This window comes from Protobothrops mucrosquamatus, unplaced genomic scaffold (genome assembly GCF_001527695.2).
Source record: "Protobothrops mucrosquamatus isolate PMUCROS unplaced genomic scaffold, P.Mucros_1.0 scaffold1266, whole genome shotgun sequence".
Taxonomy (NCBI): Eukaryota; Metazoa; Chordata; class Lepidosauria; order Squamata; family Viperidae; genus Protobothrops; species Protobothrops mucrosquamatus.
In genome coordinates, this window is record NW_015387472.1 from 140,679 (window position 1) to 159,223 (window position 18,545).

Genomic DNA, 18,545 nt, shown 5'->3' on the forward strand with positions numbered 1-18,545 from the left:
TACACAGGAGTGTAGAATTAAGGGCATTCTCAGGAAAACATGTGGATTTTCATCAAGATAGCAGTGAAATCAAACACATTCCCTCTTCATTCCTAAGGAAAATTCAATCTTCCTAGTTCACAAAAATTGTGTTATCCAGTTTCTATTTTGCCAACTATATTCTCATTCCTTAACTGATAACTTATATCTAGCATTAATTGTTCTTCAACGTTGCAGAAAAAAACAAAAGGTTCTACAGCCCAAAATTTGCCCTGTACTTCTCCACACCATTTAGTAAATATATCCGTTTTGTAGAAATTCCACAAAAATGTTTGAAGGTCTTGAACTTTGTCTCAAAGACAAGAGCATATATAGGCAGATAAACATAGTTTTTGTTATGATCAGTGATCATTAACAATAAGGGCATACAGTTCGTCTCCCTCTATCCAGCTCTTAACTTTCCTCAGCCCTTCTGGGGAAAAAAATGAACATTTCTTTTTTTGGGGAGGATGGTTAATCTCCATCCTTTACTGAAGGTGAGCATAATTACATATAATCAAACCAAAGCTGCACAGAATCACTTGGTTGAGTTGGGGGCTACAGAAATTGAATAAATAAAATGAAAAAAATGCCTTCTGTTACATTTCTTTATTTATAAAGAATTATAAGTGGCCACTATGCACACTGATGTTATTGGAAAACCATGACGGTTGCATAATTTATCAACCTGTGAGTGAATACTTTTCTGTTGTTACCACATTTATTTTGAGTGACATTTAAAACTTGAAAGTTAAGAAATTGCATCTGTTTCTTTTCCAGGCTGATGTCAGAGGAGCTTATGACACTCTTCCCCATGATAAACTGGTAGAAGTGATTTTACAGATTCTTGCACCAGACAGAAATACCACCTACAGCCTACGACGCTATGCAGCAATCATCAGGACTGGAAATGGATGTATTAAAAAATGTTACAGAACACACGTAAGAGAGACATGAGAGTTCCTCATTATTACTAAAAAAGTAAAGTTGGGTTCTTTAAATGTGTTAGGTCACATAGTGCAACTCAAACTCTATGTGGTAGTATTTTGATGCTCTCCCTGCAGTTTTCAACCCTGCTCACTTTTTCCTGTAGCCCAACTAAAAAAAAAATTATTCATACCAATCCTCTTTTTTTTTAAATTTCCCATATCAAAAAAAGAAAAAAATGTTATTTTAATTCTAAATCGTATCTTCCATTATAAAAATATAGTTTTATATAAGGGTCATCCGTTCTTTTAATCATATTCAAACAGGTATATTAAACAGATAGTGCCCCCTCTGATAAATCAAATCTTCTGTTTTTTAAGTCTAACTCTCGCTTTCTTTCTTTGCTGAGTAGCTTTCCAAGCCAAGGCAATTAAATAGCCCCAAAATTTTCTTTCTATTTTTGTGCAAGCTGCTTGGCATAAGAAAGGCAATTTAGGTAAAGTATTTTTTGGGGGGGAACTCTGCCCATCCACATTCCCTAGACATTTCCCCTGCCTGCTCTTATGTTCCGTTTTCTTGAATCTTCTTCCTTGTCCTCAGGTGTATTTTGGAGAAGTAAGAGATCTTTTGTATTTTCATTGTTATAAGTAGGTCTTGCACTATTTTATTTGTATATGGCAGTCCATATTTCCCTTCTCCTATCTCCTCCACCTCTAGATGCATTTCTTCTGCTTCATCCTCTGATTTCTGGTTTATTTGTTCATACTTTGAAGTCGTTATCTGGGAGGTTTCCTGTTGTAGCTTCAATTTGGAGATTTGGTCTTTTATATCATCTAGGTTATTTTTATTCTCATTATGGTTTCTTTTTATGCCCTCTTTTTTGCAACAATTGTTTGATGAATTTGCTGTATCATAGAGAATATTTCCTTCTGAAAAATATTTGTTTTTTCTTGAGGCATCATTCCTAGAAATCATTTAGTATCACCAGTCTCAGTAAGAGTGGAAGATATTTTCCTTTAGCCTTTATAATCCAGTCCTAATAGCAATGTTTTATAGTAATCTTTTGTCTCAAGTATCCTGAAAATTATCAGTCAGGCAAGGTTGTAGTCCACAATGTTCCAAGTGTTCAAAATGTTCAACCTCCCTGCAGCTAGATGTATTCAAAAGACTATCTTTTCTTTCTCTCCCACTAGCTCTTGAGATTAAAAGTCTAAGCTCAGTAGGTATTTATAGTCCAAGAAGGTCAGGATGATAAAAATGCCAAAATATTTTCCTTTATTGCCCGCTGTACCAAGCAGCCAAGGAGCTAGTTATGGTGCTGTACTTAAATCCACCACTAGATGTCATTCAAAGTCCATTTTTCACTCTTAAAGGGTTGGTTTCTTATATTTCACCTCAATAATTTTTTTTCAGGAGAAAATCTTAACAATCATCTCAGTTCTCAGATTTATCAAAACTGTAGTTTTGTGTTACTTTACTTCAGTATTATGTATTTCTGTTCCCCATAACAAATTTAAAACTCCGCTTCCATTCACATCTGGAGATTTTAGGCTTCTTGAGACCCTTTCCCAGGAAATTCAGTTGTAAAATAGTAAAGAAAGGATCAAAATATTCTCACCTAGTCCAAACATGCTGTTTACGACGTGCTAATTAAGGCTTTTGTTCTTCGGTTGTCAGCAGCTAATGGCCAGCCGCAGAGGTGTGGTCGGTCTTTCCCCTGCCGGTTTAGAGGGCTTTCTTTAAGGCACCCCTCCTTCATTGCTTCGGGGCAACTTTAGGTCTTTTTCAGGGCCCACAGCAGGGCGAAATCAGGCACAGAAGGTAGAGCCTTGCCTTCCTGCATCTGCAACACAAAACCGGAAGTCCTTGGGTTTCCAATCTCTTGAATAGCTAATAGGTTGAAGAAGATTTCACTCTACATCAAGCTGGAATTTCCCCAGGGAACTAAAAACTACTGTAAGTTTCCCAAAGAATTAGGTATTCCTGATGAGTTAAAGATTGCTCTGTTCACCTGAGATCTCAAAGAAGGTGACCCTCGAGAGATTAGTAGTACTCCCTGTGATCCTTACAAGGAAGCTGTACATCCTATACTAGATAAATCACAACATGGTAATAACCCTTGGAGTTTTACATGGATTTTGTTCTGCCCATTGTGGTCACAACTACCACTGCGGCCTTTGCCGTGGTTTTCCTCATTTGCAACAGGTTTTTGCAAATGCTGATGAAAGACATCTTCCCTTTCATTTTGCTCTGCAGAAGAAAGAAGTGGATTTTCTTTCTTGCAGAAGATAAGAGCTGCACTAGTTTTTTTATCTTATTTTTTGAATAAACCCAGCAGAAAGGGGATCTTTTGATGGATTTTCCAGAAAAGTATAATGACATCACACTGAACAATTTGTGAAGAACTTTTCAGTTAATCCTTTTTGTAGGGTTTTTTTTTGTTTGGTTTTGTTTTTTCCTGTCTGATCCAATTTTACAAAAAATGCTGCTTAGGGAGAGACTTTTAATAAAATTATTCCTTTTCTATCAACCAAAATTAAGTAGAGCAACATCTTCTCTGTGTGATTCCTATAGTAAGCATTAACTCTCTTCTTCTGTGTATCTTTTGTGCTACTTCATTCTGCAAATGTTCAGCTTGAAGTAAAAGGAAGCAGTGCTAAAAAGAAGAGAGTATTGGTGAGAAGGTTTCCCCATGGATATTGATATATGCCCATATTTATATTTAAAGTCACGTTTGCTTCTAGGACTTAAAATATTGTAGTTTTTTGTCACCAGAATTGATGTAGCCTATCTCCTAATTTCTACAAGGAGCAGCACCAATTAGGCTAAATAATTGATTCTTGGATTTGGGTGTTAAATATGATTTTTTGCAATTATTTAACATTTTAATGTCTTTTTTCTTTTTAATTTGATATTTGAAAATAAATGTAATTTATATCATGGCATTCATACAGAATGGCTTTTGGTTTGTTTATTTGTTTGCTCATTTATTCAGTTTATATATTTCAATTTATACATTCATGATTGGGCAGTTTAAAATTAAAACAAATACTACCAACACACCCCCCCCCAAAAAAAATTAGCCGTACAAATTACAAACATGAAAACAATTAAACAAGTAAAGGTATATAGAACAATCTCTGGGAGAGTACAGCCATTTTATAGGCTGTAATAAGAATATAGCCATTATGGCTCCATTAAAATGTATCTGATAACCTGCAGTCTTATGCATTCTAATAACTTCATTGAACATATAATTTATATAAGTAGCCTTACATAAATTAACTTTGTTAAGCCAAAACTGATTCTCAGGCCTATCTGGTGATGTTCATTATACTTTTTAAGCTAGGTTTTAGGTTTTAAAGAAAACTTTTTTCATTCTGTTTGGGAAAAACTAAGTGGCCAGACTTGTTAACCAGTCTTTCTTGTCCCCAGTTATGTTTTTAATCCTGGGCATTATCAGAGAATGCTTTTGAATTTTTATTTTTATATCTGAAAATTATTGGTATTTTTTTACTCAGATATCTTACCCTTTCCTGTTTTATGTTATATGTTATAGTCTTTTGTGAAGTTAAAATAACTTAATTTGAATGTTTTTACAGGTCTCAACTTACAATGAGTTTATATATGGAATGAAACAGTTTGTATCTCATCTTCAACAGAGCACTTCACTGAGAAATGCTATAATTGTTGAACAGGTAATTTTAACAGCTAGAATTTATATTTCTGAAAAAGAATTTACAAATATCTGCCTGTTTTTCAGCAAGCTTTCAGAGAGCTGCTTTTCAATCTAGCAACACTCTGGTCCTGAAAAAACTTGGTTTGCAAGTCTGAAAGCTGCCTCTCACTGTATCTTAAAATGTTAAACAGTTACAAACATGGCTCAAAGTTCAAGCCATCTCTTTTTTCCCCCTCCTGGTTCCTGTCTTGCTTTAATGCTTCAAATCTTAATGGGTATCATCAGTGCTTTTTTTCTTAAAAAAAAAAAAAAAAAAAAAGGTGCTGGAACTCACACATGTCACACAACCCGCTTTGCCTACCCTACAAGGTTCCATCCCAAAAAGATGCCGGAACTCCGTTCTGGACGTTCTATGAGAAAAAAGCCCTGGGTATCATGGTGTCCAACTTATTCCAAATGTCTAAGGGAAATTTATAAGAAACCTTGACATTTGCATATGTAAAATTTATACCTTTTGAACTGCACATTTATATAGTCTTAAATGGGCTCATTCAAGTGTTCTATCAATTCTCTTTCAATTGACAGTGTACATACTATGTTTATTGGAATTTACCTTTTGAGTATCGCTGATTGGGTGTTATTGCCAGATACTACCACTAGATGGTAGTAACATACAGTGTCATTTTGATGGATAGGCTTATTTCATTATAGGTTATGCATCCTCCTTATTTTATTATAGATTATGATTATAGTTTATTTTATTATAGGTATTTTTAATTTCTGAACGAGTTTTTTCTTTCATGTAGTACTACCACATACTGGACCTTTAAATACACAAGAGGTTCTTAGAAGTTTGGCCATACAGATTACAAATGAATACATATTGAAAACTATAGTTGGGCTAATATGATCCTGTGTTACATCGATCAGTATGGGTTGTTTTGCCTAATTTGGTTTGCCTTTTGCAATTACATTCCCCTCCCCATCCCTTCTTAATGAAGTAGGTGATAACTATCAAGGGACAGTAATTAACTGCAAAGTAGGAGAGGGGGATTTTCTTCACTTAATTTACTGATTTGCCAACCCAAAAATGCACAGGTCTCATTTAAAAATATTTTACCTGGGCTGTTTTTATATTTACTTTTCTTTTTGTTATTGCAGAGTGTTTCTCTGAGGGAAAGCAGTTCTAGCCTCCGGGAGTTTTTCTTGCAGTTGATCCCTAATAATATCCTGAAGATTGAGGACAGGTACATGTTTATTGTAAGCTTTATAGGAATGTTTCACCTGGCAACTTGCTTTTGATTGGATTTTAATTGTGATAGGATGTTAGGAGGTTGGGTAAGGGCCTCAAACCCTTTCAGTCTTTTCCAAAATGGCCCACTAGATGGCCCCTGAGAGCCCCCAAGCTGAGCATCTGAATATCCTCCCACCCATATTCTCTAGCAATTATTACTGAAAGGCCTGCTGCCTTTATTACAAGAAATATTTATATAATCGTCTTGGAGAGGAGCCATTGATTTGCCATGAATTTGTGCTAGCGCTTTTTAAAATGGTTAAAGTTGGTGGCAAATACTATGGTTCTAACTCACTCTTTTCCGAACTAAGGAATCTACAATTCCCTAAGTTTTTAAGTTTTCATAGAACATAAAGTTGGAAAGGACCTTGAAGGATTTATTAACCTTAGGGGACCTTGGATTTCTTCACTAGATTTAGATTAGATCAGATTAGATAACCTTTATTGTCATTAAGAGAAGTATTTATACTGCTGTTGCTGTTTTTTTTTTTTTTAGCAATTACTATTCTTGCCACTTGGTTTTGATGGCATATAAAGCTACAGTGATTATTTATCTTGATGGCACACAGCCTCTTGTTATTTTGCTGTTCATTTTGTTTCTTTTTTCCCAAGTCCTTTCATTTTCAATTCACTTCAGCTACAGTCATTGCTGTGCGATTTTCAAATAATCTTTTCTTCTAAAGATCATTCTTAACCCTCTTGAGGGTAGAAGCCAGAACATCTGTCAGGATTTAAACTGATTCTGACCTCAGAGCACTCTGTGCTTAGCCAGCCAGCCTTTCCTCTTGAATGCATTCAGATAGCTCCTGAAATGCCAGCCATTTGTGTATTCATTCTATTATTACTAAAAAAAAAATTAAAAGAGTTGATTGAAGAGGGACCAATTTATCTAAAACATGGGTTAGGGTATAGTAGAGGGCAAATCTAGAGCATTTAGGAGAATAGACAAGAGAGATTAGAGGGCAGGGATGAACTTACATAAACTCTGGACAAAGAGGAGCATCTAAGCCAGGGGTAGTCAACCTTGGCTCTTTTATGACTCGTGGACTTCAACTCCCAGAATTCCTGAGCCAGCTAAGCTGGCTCAGGAATTCTGGGAATTGAAGTCCACGAGTCATAAAAGAGCCAAGGTTGACTACCCCTGATCTAAGCACTGGGAATGGGGGAGGAATCCGCTTATTCAAATGGTGGCAGACGTTGGATTGGGAAATCAACTTACACATGTGCAAGAAGAAATGTTTCCAAACATACCACTGGTTTAGCTCCATTTTCTTTTTGTCATACAAGTAATCCTCGAGTTTCGACAGTTCACAGTGACTGTTCGAAGTTACGACATCACCCTCCTCAAGTTCTTACGACATAGTCCTGAGGTTACAAATGTTGCAGCACCGCGACGGTCGTTCCCCCTTATGAATGACCGCAGAGGCACTGCAACATTCGTCTGCCTATTTCCCCCCTCCCCCCGCATTGGGCCTGTGGAGACTTACCTTGCAAAGATCTAGCAAGCTGTCTCTTCTCCAGCCTCTTTGCCGCGGTTTCTTTGCCTGCTTCAGTGCTTCAGGCCCTCCCTGTCTTTGCAGAGAATTCGCTACTGATTTCGCAGTACTTCAGGCCTCCATTCTCTGCAAATGGAGGCCTGAACGAGATCCGTGCCAGAAGCCTTTGCAAATGGATGGGAAGTTTCGGTGTTTCAGGCCTTCTGTCTGTGTGCCGTTTCCTTGCCCAAACCTGCAGGGGCAAGAGATTGCATCCCTGCAGGCTCCAGTCATCTTTGAAAAAAATTTTTGCCGCCAAGAACGGAGGCCGGGAGGGGTGTGTGTGTCTCTCCCAGCCTCCATTTTTGGCGGCAAAAGCCTTGAGCAAAGGCTTGCTGAAGCCTGCAGGGGTGAAAGATTGCATCCCTGTAGGCTCCGGTCATTTTTGCAAAGAGCTTTTGCCGCCAAGAACGGAGGCCGGGAGGGGCATGCATGCCGCTCTCTGCCTCCATTCTTGGCAGCAAAAGCCTTGAGGAAAGCCAGCCAAAGCTATCTTCAATTTGCCATCCCTTTCCCAGAAATCCTTTAAATTTATTTCTCTTCCTCTCTCTCCATTAGACAGTTATTCTGCCTCCCCCCAGCCTAGGAAAATCATAGTGAGTAGAATCCTGATTGGTAGTGTGGAATGTACCTGCAGGTGGGAAGTGAAATATGTACTGTTGTCCCATATACTCAGGCTTATTTTAAATACAAATATAGACCAAATCCATCAGATACCGTACCTCCAGCGTTTGAATGCATTTGAATGCATTGTGTTCTACTGCAGGGGAAGATTTTAACAATATTTTCATGATCCACAAACTTAAGAATATAGTTAGGCAAGTTGTCTATTCAGCTATGTCAGAAATATTCCGTTTCATGTTACTGCTTGTGTAGCTGAAGGTAAAGAGAAGAGATACATAGGGAGAAGCCCATGAGATACAAAGGGAGAAGCCCATGAGATACCAGTGTGAATCTTTATTGCCAGGTGGGGAGAGAGAAATAGGTGTTTATTTGAGGAGTTGTTGAACAGATGAATCAATATACCGATTCAGAATTCTGAGTATTGCTATCCAACAGAACTTGGGGCAATGTTGTCCTAATAGAAAAGCCTATTTTCTGTCCCTTCCACCAAGATTCCAGCTCAAGTCCCACTTACTTACTCTATTTACAGGGAAATCATTGTCAATGTCATATGTTTCTCATATGATACACAATTTGCCCATCAGAAAATACTTTCTTATTGCAGTGAAATGATCGGCCTTACTACAACTAACTTTGCTTTACTACCAGATTTGAGTTCTTAATGACAGTGGACTTTTGGTTCCTGGCATTTCTCAGGTACTATGTGCAGTGCTGTGGAATTCCCCAGGGCTCCATTTTATCAACTCTACTTTGCAACCTCTGCTATGGAGACATGGAGAATAAGTTACTGTGCAATGTGCAAAAGGACGGGTAAGGTGTTATTCTGCTGTTTGGCATCTTAGCCATTCCCAAAGGACCAAACTCTCTTGTGCTACAATCTTTATAAAAGTTAAGTATCAGGTAATAACATGAAGCCCAGTATAAACTCTTCCAATTAAGGATGAAAGGAGATGGAGGGATTATTATTTTCCCCCGCATGTCTGCCAAACATATTACAGATCAGAGCCTGTTCCTGCTCCAGTTCTGTCTATCAAATTATAATCCAACAGATGTAAGTTGAGAAACAGGCAACCTAGCCAACTTGAAACATAGGAAGATTCTATATAGGTGTTTGGTTAAAGCTACATTGTTACATGTGTCACTGTGAAATCAAATTTATGCAAATTATATTGTGTCAGCTGCATGACGTCACTAATTTGCCTCACTTGTATGATGTAATGACACGTGCCATTACTACCGTGTTTCCCCAAAAGTAAGACCTACCCCGAAAATAAGCCCTAGCTTGATTTTTTGGGGTGGGCCTAATATAAGCCCTACCCTAAAAATAAACCCTAGTTTTGGGGTGAGGCACATACCTAAAAATCAAGCTGGGGTGGGGGTGTGGAGCTGCCCCACGCGCCCCATACCCACTTAATTTGCAGCCAGGCCTCTCCTCACCGTCCCACTTCTTCTGCGGCATCCCCAGACTTGCATTTCGCAGTCAGGCCTTTCGGAAGGCTACTGCAACCAAGAACCAAGCTATGGATTGAATCCATAGCTCGGTTCTCGGCTGTAGTGGCTTTCCGGAAAGGCCTTTGACTGTGAAATGCATGCCGGAGCTCCACTCTCAGCTGCTCCTTCGGCCACAGAAGAAGTGGGCTGGCTGGGCAGGGCTGTCGGCGCTGGAGGTGAGTGGAAAAGACACCCCCCCCCCAAATAAAATCTGGTGCTTTTGGAGGCAAAAAAAAATAAGATCAAGTCTTATTTTTGGGGAAACACGGTACCTCCTCCCCAACATCCATATGTATCTGCATCAGAATGTAAACTATTTTCAAAGCTGCATTTCAAGCAGGCCTAGGAATTTTAGCTCTTTGTCTCCAGGAATCTGACAAAACTCCCTTTTGCTAGTACTTCATAAAAATAGTGGCATTTCTGGCAAAATACTCCTTCCAGAATCTATTTCAGAATATGACAGTACAAAAAGTTATATCAGTTTTGATATAACCAGGAGCCAGCAATCCCAACCAGATTCTTTGGCATACACATAAGAATGCAGAGTTGCTTTCTTCAAAGGTGCAGCTTGAAATGAAATAAAAAACCAATACTTAGTCAAGTCTTTCTGGATCAAGCAATAAGCACATCCTATACTTGTGTCTTTCTTACCTCCTCCAACATTTAAATCAGAACAAGTAAATATTGACATGTTATACTAGCCCATTAAAATAGATCGAGGGCACCCACGTTTGCCTATGTGATGACCCCTGTAACAAAGGTGTTCAAGAGCCAACAATGAATTTATCCTCTTCTCCCACTTTGACCCAAAACTAAATTATTTTGAGACTTCTGGGAAGGGTGTTATTTTCCCTTCTGTGAATGTGGTGCTGGGATAAGCACCACATTAATACAACCTTTCTCAGATATGTGTAGAGTATAAGCTTATTTGATTTGCTTGCAGTGTATCAAGATTTCTGGCAAAATTATGGTATTGGCAAGATATTTAGGAAGTTTTTTTATTATCAGTAATAATGACTATACTGAGTTGAGTAGCTAGTGCTTGGATGAGAGGTTACCAGAAATTCTGAAGGCAAAGCCTGAATTGAAAAGTGTGAAAACCATCTGGGAGAAAGGCAGTGACAAAGCACTTTTGCTGCCAGGAAGATTATGTGGACACACAGAATTTAAGCCACATTTGATCCAAGGAAGTCTTTATTTGTATCTTCAGCCTGACTCTGAGGTCTGGCAGATGGTATGGAGAAGGTCTGCAAAAACCCAAGCATATCCTGTTATCCTTACTTAAGTTCTCAGAAAAAAATTGAGTCAGGTTTTTTTCCAGTGTATTCTTCTGCTCAGATTCAAGTCCAATCAGCTTCTCATTGTATGGGAATTAAACACAGCAAGTGGATTCATCCATCATTGTGATGGATGATCAGAACTTACAATCCTGTTTGTTTTTGTGCCAATTTTATTTATGGTTGAAAGGTTTAATTTATAGTACTGATACATTTTTTTATAATGAAGATTTGGATAATAGAACAGTGTATGTAATGGGAGTAATATGTGTATTACGTTTACCTCAAGTAATTGAAAAATGAAGAACTATGAGCAATGCATTCGTGCTTTAAAATTTAAATGTACCCAAGACCAAGATATTAACTTTTTTCATATTACAGAGTACTGATGCGTTTAACAGATGATTTTCTGCTCGTTACACCTCATTTAGAACAAGCAAAAACATTTCTGAGGTATGACAATGAAAGATACTATTTTTAATGAGTGATTTAATTGTCTTTCCTTGAATTTTAATTTTCTGTGCACAAAGGAATGAAAACATTCCTACTTTGTCCTATTCTGCTGTTCTTTCACATTTTTCTATATGGATATTCCATAAAGGTGCACTTAAAATGCTTTCTTTTAAATATATGCATTCTTTAGAATATATGCAAGAGGAAATAAACTGAAACTTTCAATAAAGTGCTGTAGAGATAGCAATGATTTCCATGAAAAGCATGGGTTATGATCCTGCTGGTATATTGATTCTAAATAAAGTGATCAGTCCTTGCTCTTTCCATGGTTAGCAAAACCAAAATGGACTTTATAAAAAAGGGGGTAAGCAAGTAGAAGTGACTAAATTCACATAACTGAAGAAAAGCCAATCTGGGGGGCGGGGGCGGGGGAGGTTATAAAGGTCTTATATTTTAGGCTTATTGCCATCTTGCTTAAAATTAGCAATTCTAATGTCAAAACCTAACCTATCAGGTGTAACCTACATCTGACCTACAAGCAGCTTTCCCCAGCTTTCATTCTAACTATTAAAATTCTGGAGTTTTGGAGAGACTATACAGCTGATTACTTATTTGGAGGAATTTATCATACGTATCTGCAGTTAGTTATTGTGGTGGAATTCATGATGTATATATATTTTAGGTAGCAATTTGGAACATATATTTTCCTTCATGTAGGACTCTAGCCAAAGGCATTCCAGAGTATGGCTTTGTTATAAATCCATCTAAGACTGTGGTGAATTTTCCTGTGGATGAGAACGTTCCACGTAGCTTGGAGTTCAAACAATTACCAGCTCACTGTGTTATCCCATGGTGTGGATTATTAATTAATACACAGACTCTTGAAATTTACCATGATTACTCCAGGTATGTACTATTCAGGAATAGTTATTGCATTAATATTAAGACAGTTGATAAACCAAAGATTTAATGGATGAATCAGTGAGGCTAAATTTAGTAGGCAAAGTTAAATTAAATAAAGACCCATAGGTAAACGGCATATTTGCTTATCTTTAAAGGCTGGTTGTGGCAAGTTAGTTAGAATGTGAAGTACAAAAACATAGTGAAAATAGTCCGCTATATTCAAGTGACTTTTGTTAAATTTAAAATCATTTAGAACTATATTATCCTCCCAAAGTACATGTTTCATAATACACAGAGTAATCTACATAGATTATGAAATAGATGATGAATCAACTCAAATAATTTGATAGCCTAAGTAATATACCTTACTAGAAGCAAAAAGATGAGCTTTCAAGCCTCTACTATAACCTACAGTTTTGATTTCTATAAAACTTAAATCCTTGCTGTGTTTGTAGATTAAATCTGGCAGGCATAAAAGATGCTCTATCACACACTTAGTGGGATGCATTTTTTGATTAATAGATTAATTTGTGGAGATCTAAAAATAGAATATTTCAGATTTCTGTGAAGGAATATTTGGAATTAATAGAGTTGATCATTCAGCAGATTGCAAGACTTTTTATTTTTCAATCTGAATTGCACCATCCAAGTGACAGCCTTGATATGTGAATTGTTTTGAGCTGTAAGTTTGAAGAGTGACAGGGAACCATGTGTAGAAATGTGTGATGAGAGGACAAGGCAGACCACTCAACAACAGTCCTAAATTCTGGAAAACTCCAAATGATTTCTGCATAAGTCCAGAACCTTTTGTATAAAGTTACAAATAATTAAGCACTTCTTTAAAAATTATAGATTGCCATCAAAATGTTTAAGATGTTATGACCTTCTAATTTTAAAATGTTTAATGCTTCCCTACATGATCATTATTTCAAATATTCATGTTTTGAATTTTGTAAAAGCTAACTTAAATATATTTTTGTAATAGGAAAAATATCTAATGAACTATAATGATGTCTAAATTACGTTGATCTCCTTCTCCACTTATCTTCCACTGCAGTTATGCTTACACATCTATCAGGTCAAGCCTGTCTTTCAACTATACTAGAAAAGCTGGTGTGAACATGAGAAATAAATTGCTTGCAGTCCTGCAGCTCAAATGTCATCCCTTATTGGTAGATTTACAGGTAAGAGAATGCAGAATTCAGAAGGGATGCCTGAAAAGTACTTTATATGCATAATGATCTCAAACATACAGTCAAATCTGGATATTTAGTGCCACCCAATCGACTTGAACCAGAAACTGATGTCATTACAGTTATCTTGGCATACAATACTTATTATATCCTTCAATCTACAATTTTGATTTAATTTATGTTTGTTTGCTGGAGAAACATTTTATTATCTTTTTCTATTTTCCCTGCTCTAAATTTAGATCAATAGCCTTAGGACAGTGTACATTAATATTTACAAGATACTACTTCTGCAGGCCTACAGGTAAGCATGTAACTTTAAAGCCCTGTTAACCGCCCTGGGAATGTGAGGTGGGTAAGGAAGATGTGACACTATGCTTTCTCAACGTTTGTTTAAAATGTGCTGGGCTATGGCCCTTTAATGGAGTGTTTTGAATACATCTAGCACAGTGATGGCGAACCTTTTAGAGACCGAGTGCCAGTGCAAAAAAGCAAGCCCTTTTAAAATAAAGAAACTAACTGGACATGAGTTTGGTTTGATAACCTGGGAAATCTTTGAGTCTAAACAGATCAGAGGTTGTTGGGGGAAAAAATGAAGGGGCAGTTAGACAGGCATAGCAGCATGGTCAGGGATGGCAATATACAGAAGGTCTCCTCAGAACTGCTGTTGTGCAAGTTTGCCTGAACTTCATTGTGGGTCAATGTAAGCATTTGGCCCTTTCTTGGTTAAGTAAATGTTATTAGGAATGCATCTGCATCATTCTTAGATCAAAACCGATGTCAGTTCATGTCAGTTTAAACAACTGTGAACATGCAGCTGCTCTCCACCCCCACCCCTCATGCCTTCTCTTCTGCTGTCAGAAAGCAGAGGGTAAGCATGTAATTTATTAACCAGTTTTGGCTCGGGAACATTGTGTCTGTATAAAATATGTCTGGGCTTTGACCTGCATCTTCCTGCCTTGCCCTTGCTTGCTGCATTAGAATTCCCATCTTCACTTTCTTAAGTACTGATAATCCTTTAATGACTTTACAATTGAACATATTTTTTCTCTTGCAAGGGTTTTTTTCCCCTTCCCCTCTCTCCTCTCTGCAAACATTTGCTTATCAGAATTATAGAACATGCCCTTTGGTCAAGGCCAAATGGAAGGAGAAGTTTGGTGCTTTCTTCTGTGTTGCATCACTATTTGGTTCAAGAGTTAATGGAGAACAATTAAGGTTCCCAAGCAGTAGTGAGTCCCTTAAGAGTCCATATATGTGCTGGCTTTAAAGCCACCCCCGCACAGTCAATTCCTTGATTTGATCCAGTACAAACTGCACCTCAGAATTTTAAATTCAGTGACATTAAATGCCGGTACATATGAAACCCTTATAAGCAAGGAATATATGTGGCTTTTTTCATGCTAGATTTCATGCCTGTGTTCTCCAGCTCCCATTTCATCACCATATCAGAAATAACCCACGTTTCTTCCTGACGGTCATCTCCGATAGTGCTTCATTCTGCTTCTTTTTTCTGAAAACTAAAAATGGAGGTAAGTGAAATAAATATCTTTTGAGCCTAATACCCCTTTTAAAATGGCTGCCCCGGGCTGACTTTTGTTTAATGCTTTTTATTACCTGGACAATCCCTGTAGTAATCTTGGCAAGATTTCTGAAGTGGTTTGTTACTGCCTCCTTCCTGAACTGAGAGACGCTCACTAGCCCAGGGTCACCCAGCTGGCTTTATGAGTAAAGCAGGACTAGAACTCACAGCCTCCTGGTTTCTAAACCAATATCTTAACAGTTAGGCCAAAATAGTTCTTCTTTCCTTTCTTAAAAGCAAATTAAACTTGAAGTTGCATTATTGGAAGTTGCTATCCCCTTCTCCCTTCAAATGGCCTTTAAGAATAGTGATTAGAAGTGGGACTATGACATTAAGAGAAGGGCAGTTAACTGTGGAGTCCTTGGTGCCCTTTGAACTCAGTTGCTTGCAGACATTTCATTACCCAGCTAGGTAATATTAAGCCCCTTTTTTGTCTGCTGAAGTGATTGTTTCCTCTGAGAGATGTTCTTTGGCTTGGAAAGGAAGCCCTCACTGGGTTACTGCTGGGTACAACCGTTTATTTTTTATTTTGACATCAGCATGTAGTGAATTAAATCTCCTGTGTGAAGTGCGGTCCCAATAATTCTCCCACAAAGGTGACAACAGCATGGTTTGTTTTGTTTTTGGTTGTTTTATTTTTTTTTGTTTCTTTTTGAAGTAAAATAAAATAACCGGTAGTGCATTCGAATATCAGTCTGGTTGGTCCCTCAAGAGTGCCAGAGTAGCGATGTTTTATAGAAGAGCAATTGTACAGAATCACAAAATACATTTCTAAGTTTGGGGGATTTCTTTTTTCGTGTAACAGGTAGCTCAGTTCCTCATTCTTACAAAGCAGTTCAGTGGCTCTCCTTCCATGCCTTCAGCACTAAATTGGCAAATCACAGGGTGATTTACAAGTGTCTTGTTGGACCTCTCAGACAGTGTAAGTATTCCTTTCCTTTGATGTCCTTCATACTTTTTAGATGTTTTCAAGTGAATGCGTAGAGTGTCTATACATTTTATATACAATACGATGATTAGTATCATGATTGTGGACCTTAGATACCCTCTTTCTGTAAGCCCTGTCAGATATAGTTATTCTTCTTTCCACATCGTCTGAGGAGGGAGACTAGAATTAGCTTATCACCCTACTCCACTGCAACTTCACAGTCTAGCACAGGGGTGTCAAACTCAATTTCATTGAGGGCCGCATCAGCATTGCAGTTGCCCTCTGGGGGCCGGGTGGGTGTGGCCAAGGTGAATGTGGCCTACTGGGTGGGCATGGATGGAGTGGGTATGGCCTACTGGGTGAGCGTGGCCATTATTCGTGTCAAGGGTGCCTATGGGGGCCTGGGCAGGAGTGGGACAGATCTAAGGGTCTCTGGCAGAAAGGAGTGGGACCAGGGCAGAGTCCATCAAGCTGGATATGTGAAGTAGGCAAGGGCCATTTGCTGGCCACTTCCAGGCGATGGTGCATTTCTTCATTCCTCATAAAGGTGACACCTCCCCAGCATGGACCCAGGGGGTGGGGCCGAAGTGGCAGGGGCTGGTTCCTCGCTGTTTCCAGACGGCCTTGTGGAGCTAAGACTGAATGCATTTCAGCATAGATGGCCACCATAAAATTGTACATTGGCTCCCAGCTGGCCAGGGCCAAGGCAGAGGGGGCCGTTCCCTCACTGTTTCCAGGATGGCTTCGCGGACCACATCCAGCCCCCGGGCCTTGTGTTTGACATGTCTGGTCTAGCAGAACTTTAGAAAAAGACAAGCCATTCCTTGGTAGATTGTCTGGCCAGCCTAGGGGACAAGCAGAGGGTAACTCTTGTTCAGCCTCAATCTAGCTCAAGCTGCAAGTAACTGGTTGCTTCTAACAGCTGCTAGGCTGAGATAAGTATTACAGTATATCTGTTTGTGCATATCAGTAAATGTATCTGTCCACATCAGTAGAGTCTATAACAAGCAGCGTAATGCTTGTCAACTGCTACTATGCTCTCAAAATATTATCTCTATTTCCAATTGCGCTTTCAGTATAGGAGTATGATATACATGTCTCTTTAATAAAAATCCTGTTAGCAATATACAAAGGCGTTATTTTCTAATTTTAATTTTTCAATTAAAAATGCAAATCTATGTCAAATTAATACTAGTTACTGTGATAATTAGTATAAATTGTTTTAATTGTGTTAAGAAAATTGTTTAATTGTATTAAGAAAATTATATTTTTCTTTTAGCGAACATACAGAGAACTCTGCCTTAAGTTTCATTTATAAATGGAATGTTGCTACAATAAGGAGATTTTTATGATCGCAAGTTAATATTGCCTAGGTCAGGGGTAGGCAACCTTGGCTCTTTTATGACTTGTGGACGTCAACTCCCATAGCTGGCTCAGGAATTCTGGGAGTTGAAGTCATGAGTCATAAAAGAGCCAAGGTTGCCTACCCCCAGCCTAGGTATTTCTTCTTTAATTGTGTTAACTGCACCATGACTGGCATCTTTCCTGCAATAACAGCATGTGCATATGTATTTTTATTATTATCAGCCCAAATCAGTCCACTGCAAGATGAAGGCCTCCTCTTGAAAGTTATAAACCATAATCAGCACCCTGATCCAGTGCAGATAGGTAGATAGGTATTTTGTGAAATCATAATTTAAGGCCAAGGTTTCATAACTGACTTCTGTGCCCAAGGGAGAACTAAAACCTGGGCTTCCTGCTCCTAGTCCAAAACCTTACCTTATATTACAGTGTCTTACGTATTAAATTTGAAAAGGCAAAGGATTTGCAAGTCAAGGAGCACCATAAAAAAATGGGACTAAAACTATAAACATACAGATTATAGGCCAAACTCTTGACAACCAGCCTTAGAATTGGCAATAAAGATATCAAAGTGGTGGATAACGTCTGCTTTTTAGGATCAATATTAGGGAACAAGCAGTCAAAAAATATGCCATAAACTAGCACTTGATAAAGCAGCCATGAAGATCTTGGAAAAGATCTTCATAATGCTGTGATGTGTCTATACGGATAGTCTGTTACTTACATTCATCCTCAAAAATTACAACTGCGATGCCACCCCTGCCATCCAATGGTTTCATTTTGGGCACTTGGCAATTGGCTTACATTTATGAGCAGTTATAAAATCCGCAGTCATTTGATTGTGTTTTGTGACTCTTTTGTCATCTTCGTGCAAAAAAGGCCCATTAGACTTAGGGCCAAATACAAAATACAGAATAACAATGTTGGAAAGGTCCTTGGAGGTCTTCTAACCATCTACTCATGAAGGAGACCCTATACTATTCTGGTCAAATGTCTGCCTAAAAGACAGTTATACAGTTAATAACTAACTTAGTGAATTGTTACATTATTCACCTAGTGGTTCATTTAGCAACCAAGTGATTCGCTTAACAAGCAGTGACTTGCTTAACGACCATTGTAAAACTGCAACAATGTACGACCAAAATTTCGTGCTGAATTGTGGCCGTCAGTCAAGGACTGTGTATACCTACAGGGATCAGAACTGCGTAAGCCATGATATTCCCTGTGATACTCTATGGAAAATCAGGCGGCGGCTTGGGAGACAACTGCCGCCGCAGCATTGGAC

General features: G+C 38.2%; 1 protein-coding gene across 1 annotated transcript in view; it reads left to right on the top strand.

Moving 5' to 3' along the window:
• The window catches only part of TERT (telomerase reverse transcriptase), a 33,816-nt gene that overhangs the window by 12,544 nt on the left and 2,727 nt on the right, over window positions 1–18,545 (top strand). The window contains exons 7-16 of the mRNA XM_029285093.1: window positions 799–960; window positions 4,548–4,643; window positions 5,786–5,871; window positions 8,774–8,887; window positions 11,227–11,298; window positions 12,016–12,204; window positions 13,259–13,385; window positions 13,634–13,695; window positions 14,796–14,920; window positions 15,776–15,892. Coding sequence (XP_029140926.1) covers window positions 799–960; window positions 4,548–4,643; window positions 5,786–5,871; window positions 8,774–8,887; window positions 11,227–11,298; window positions 12,016–12,204; window positions 13,259–13,385; window positions 13,634–13,695; window positions 14,796–14,920; window positions 15,776–15,892 — 1,150 coding nt within the window. The remainder of the gene's footprint in view (window positions 1–798; window positions 961–4,547; window positions 4,644–5,785; window positions 5,872–8,773; window positions 8,888–11,226; window positions 11,299–12,015; window positions 12,205–13,258; window positions 13,386–13,633; window positions 13,696–14,795; window positions 14,921–15,775; window positions 15,893–18,545) is intronic.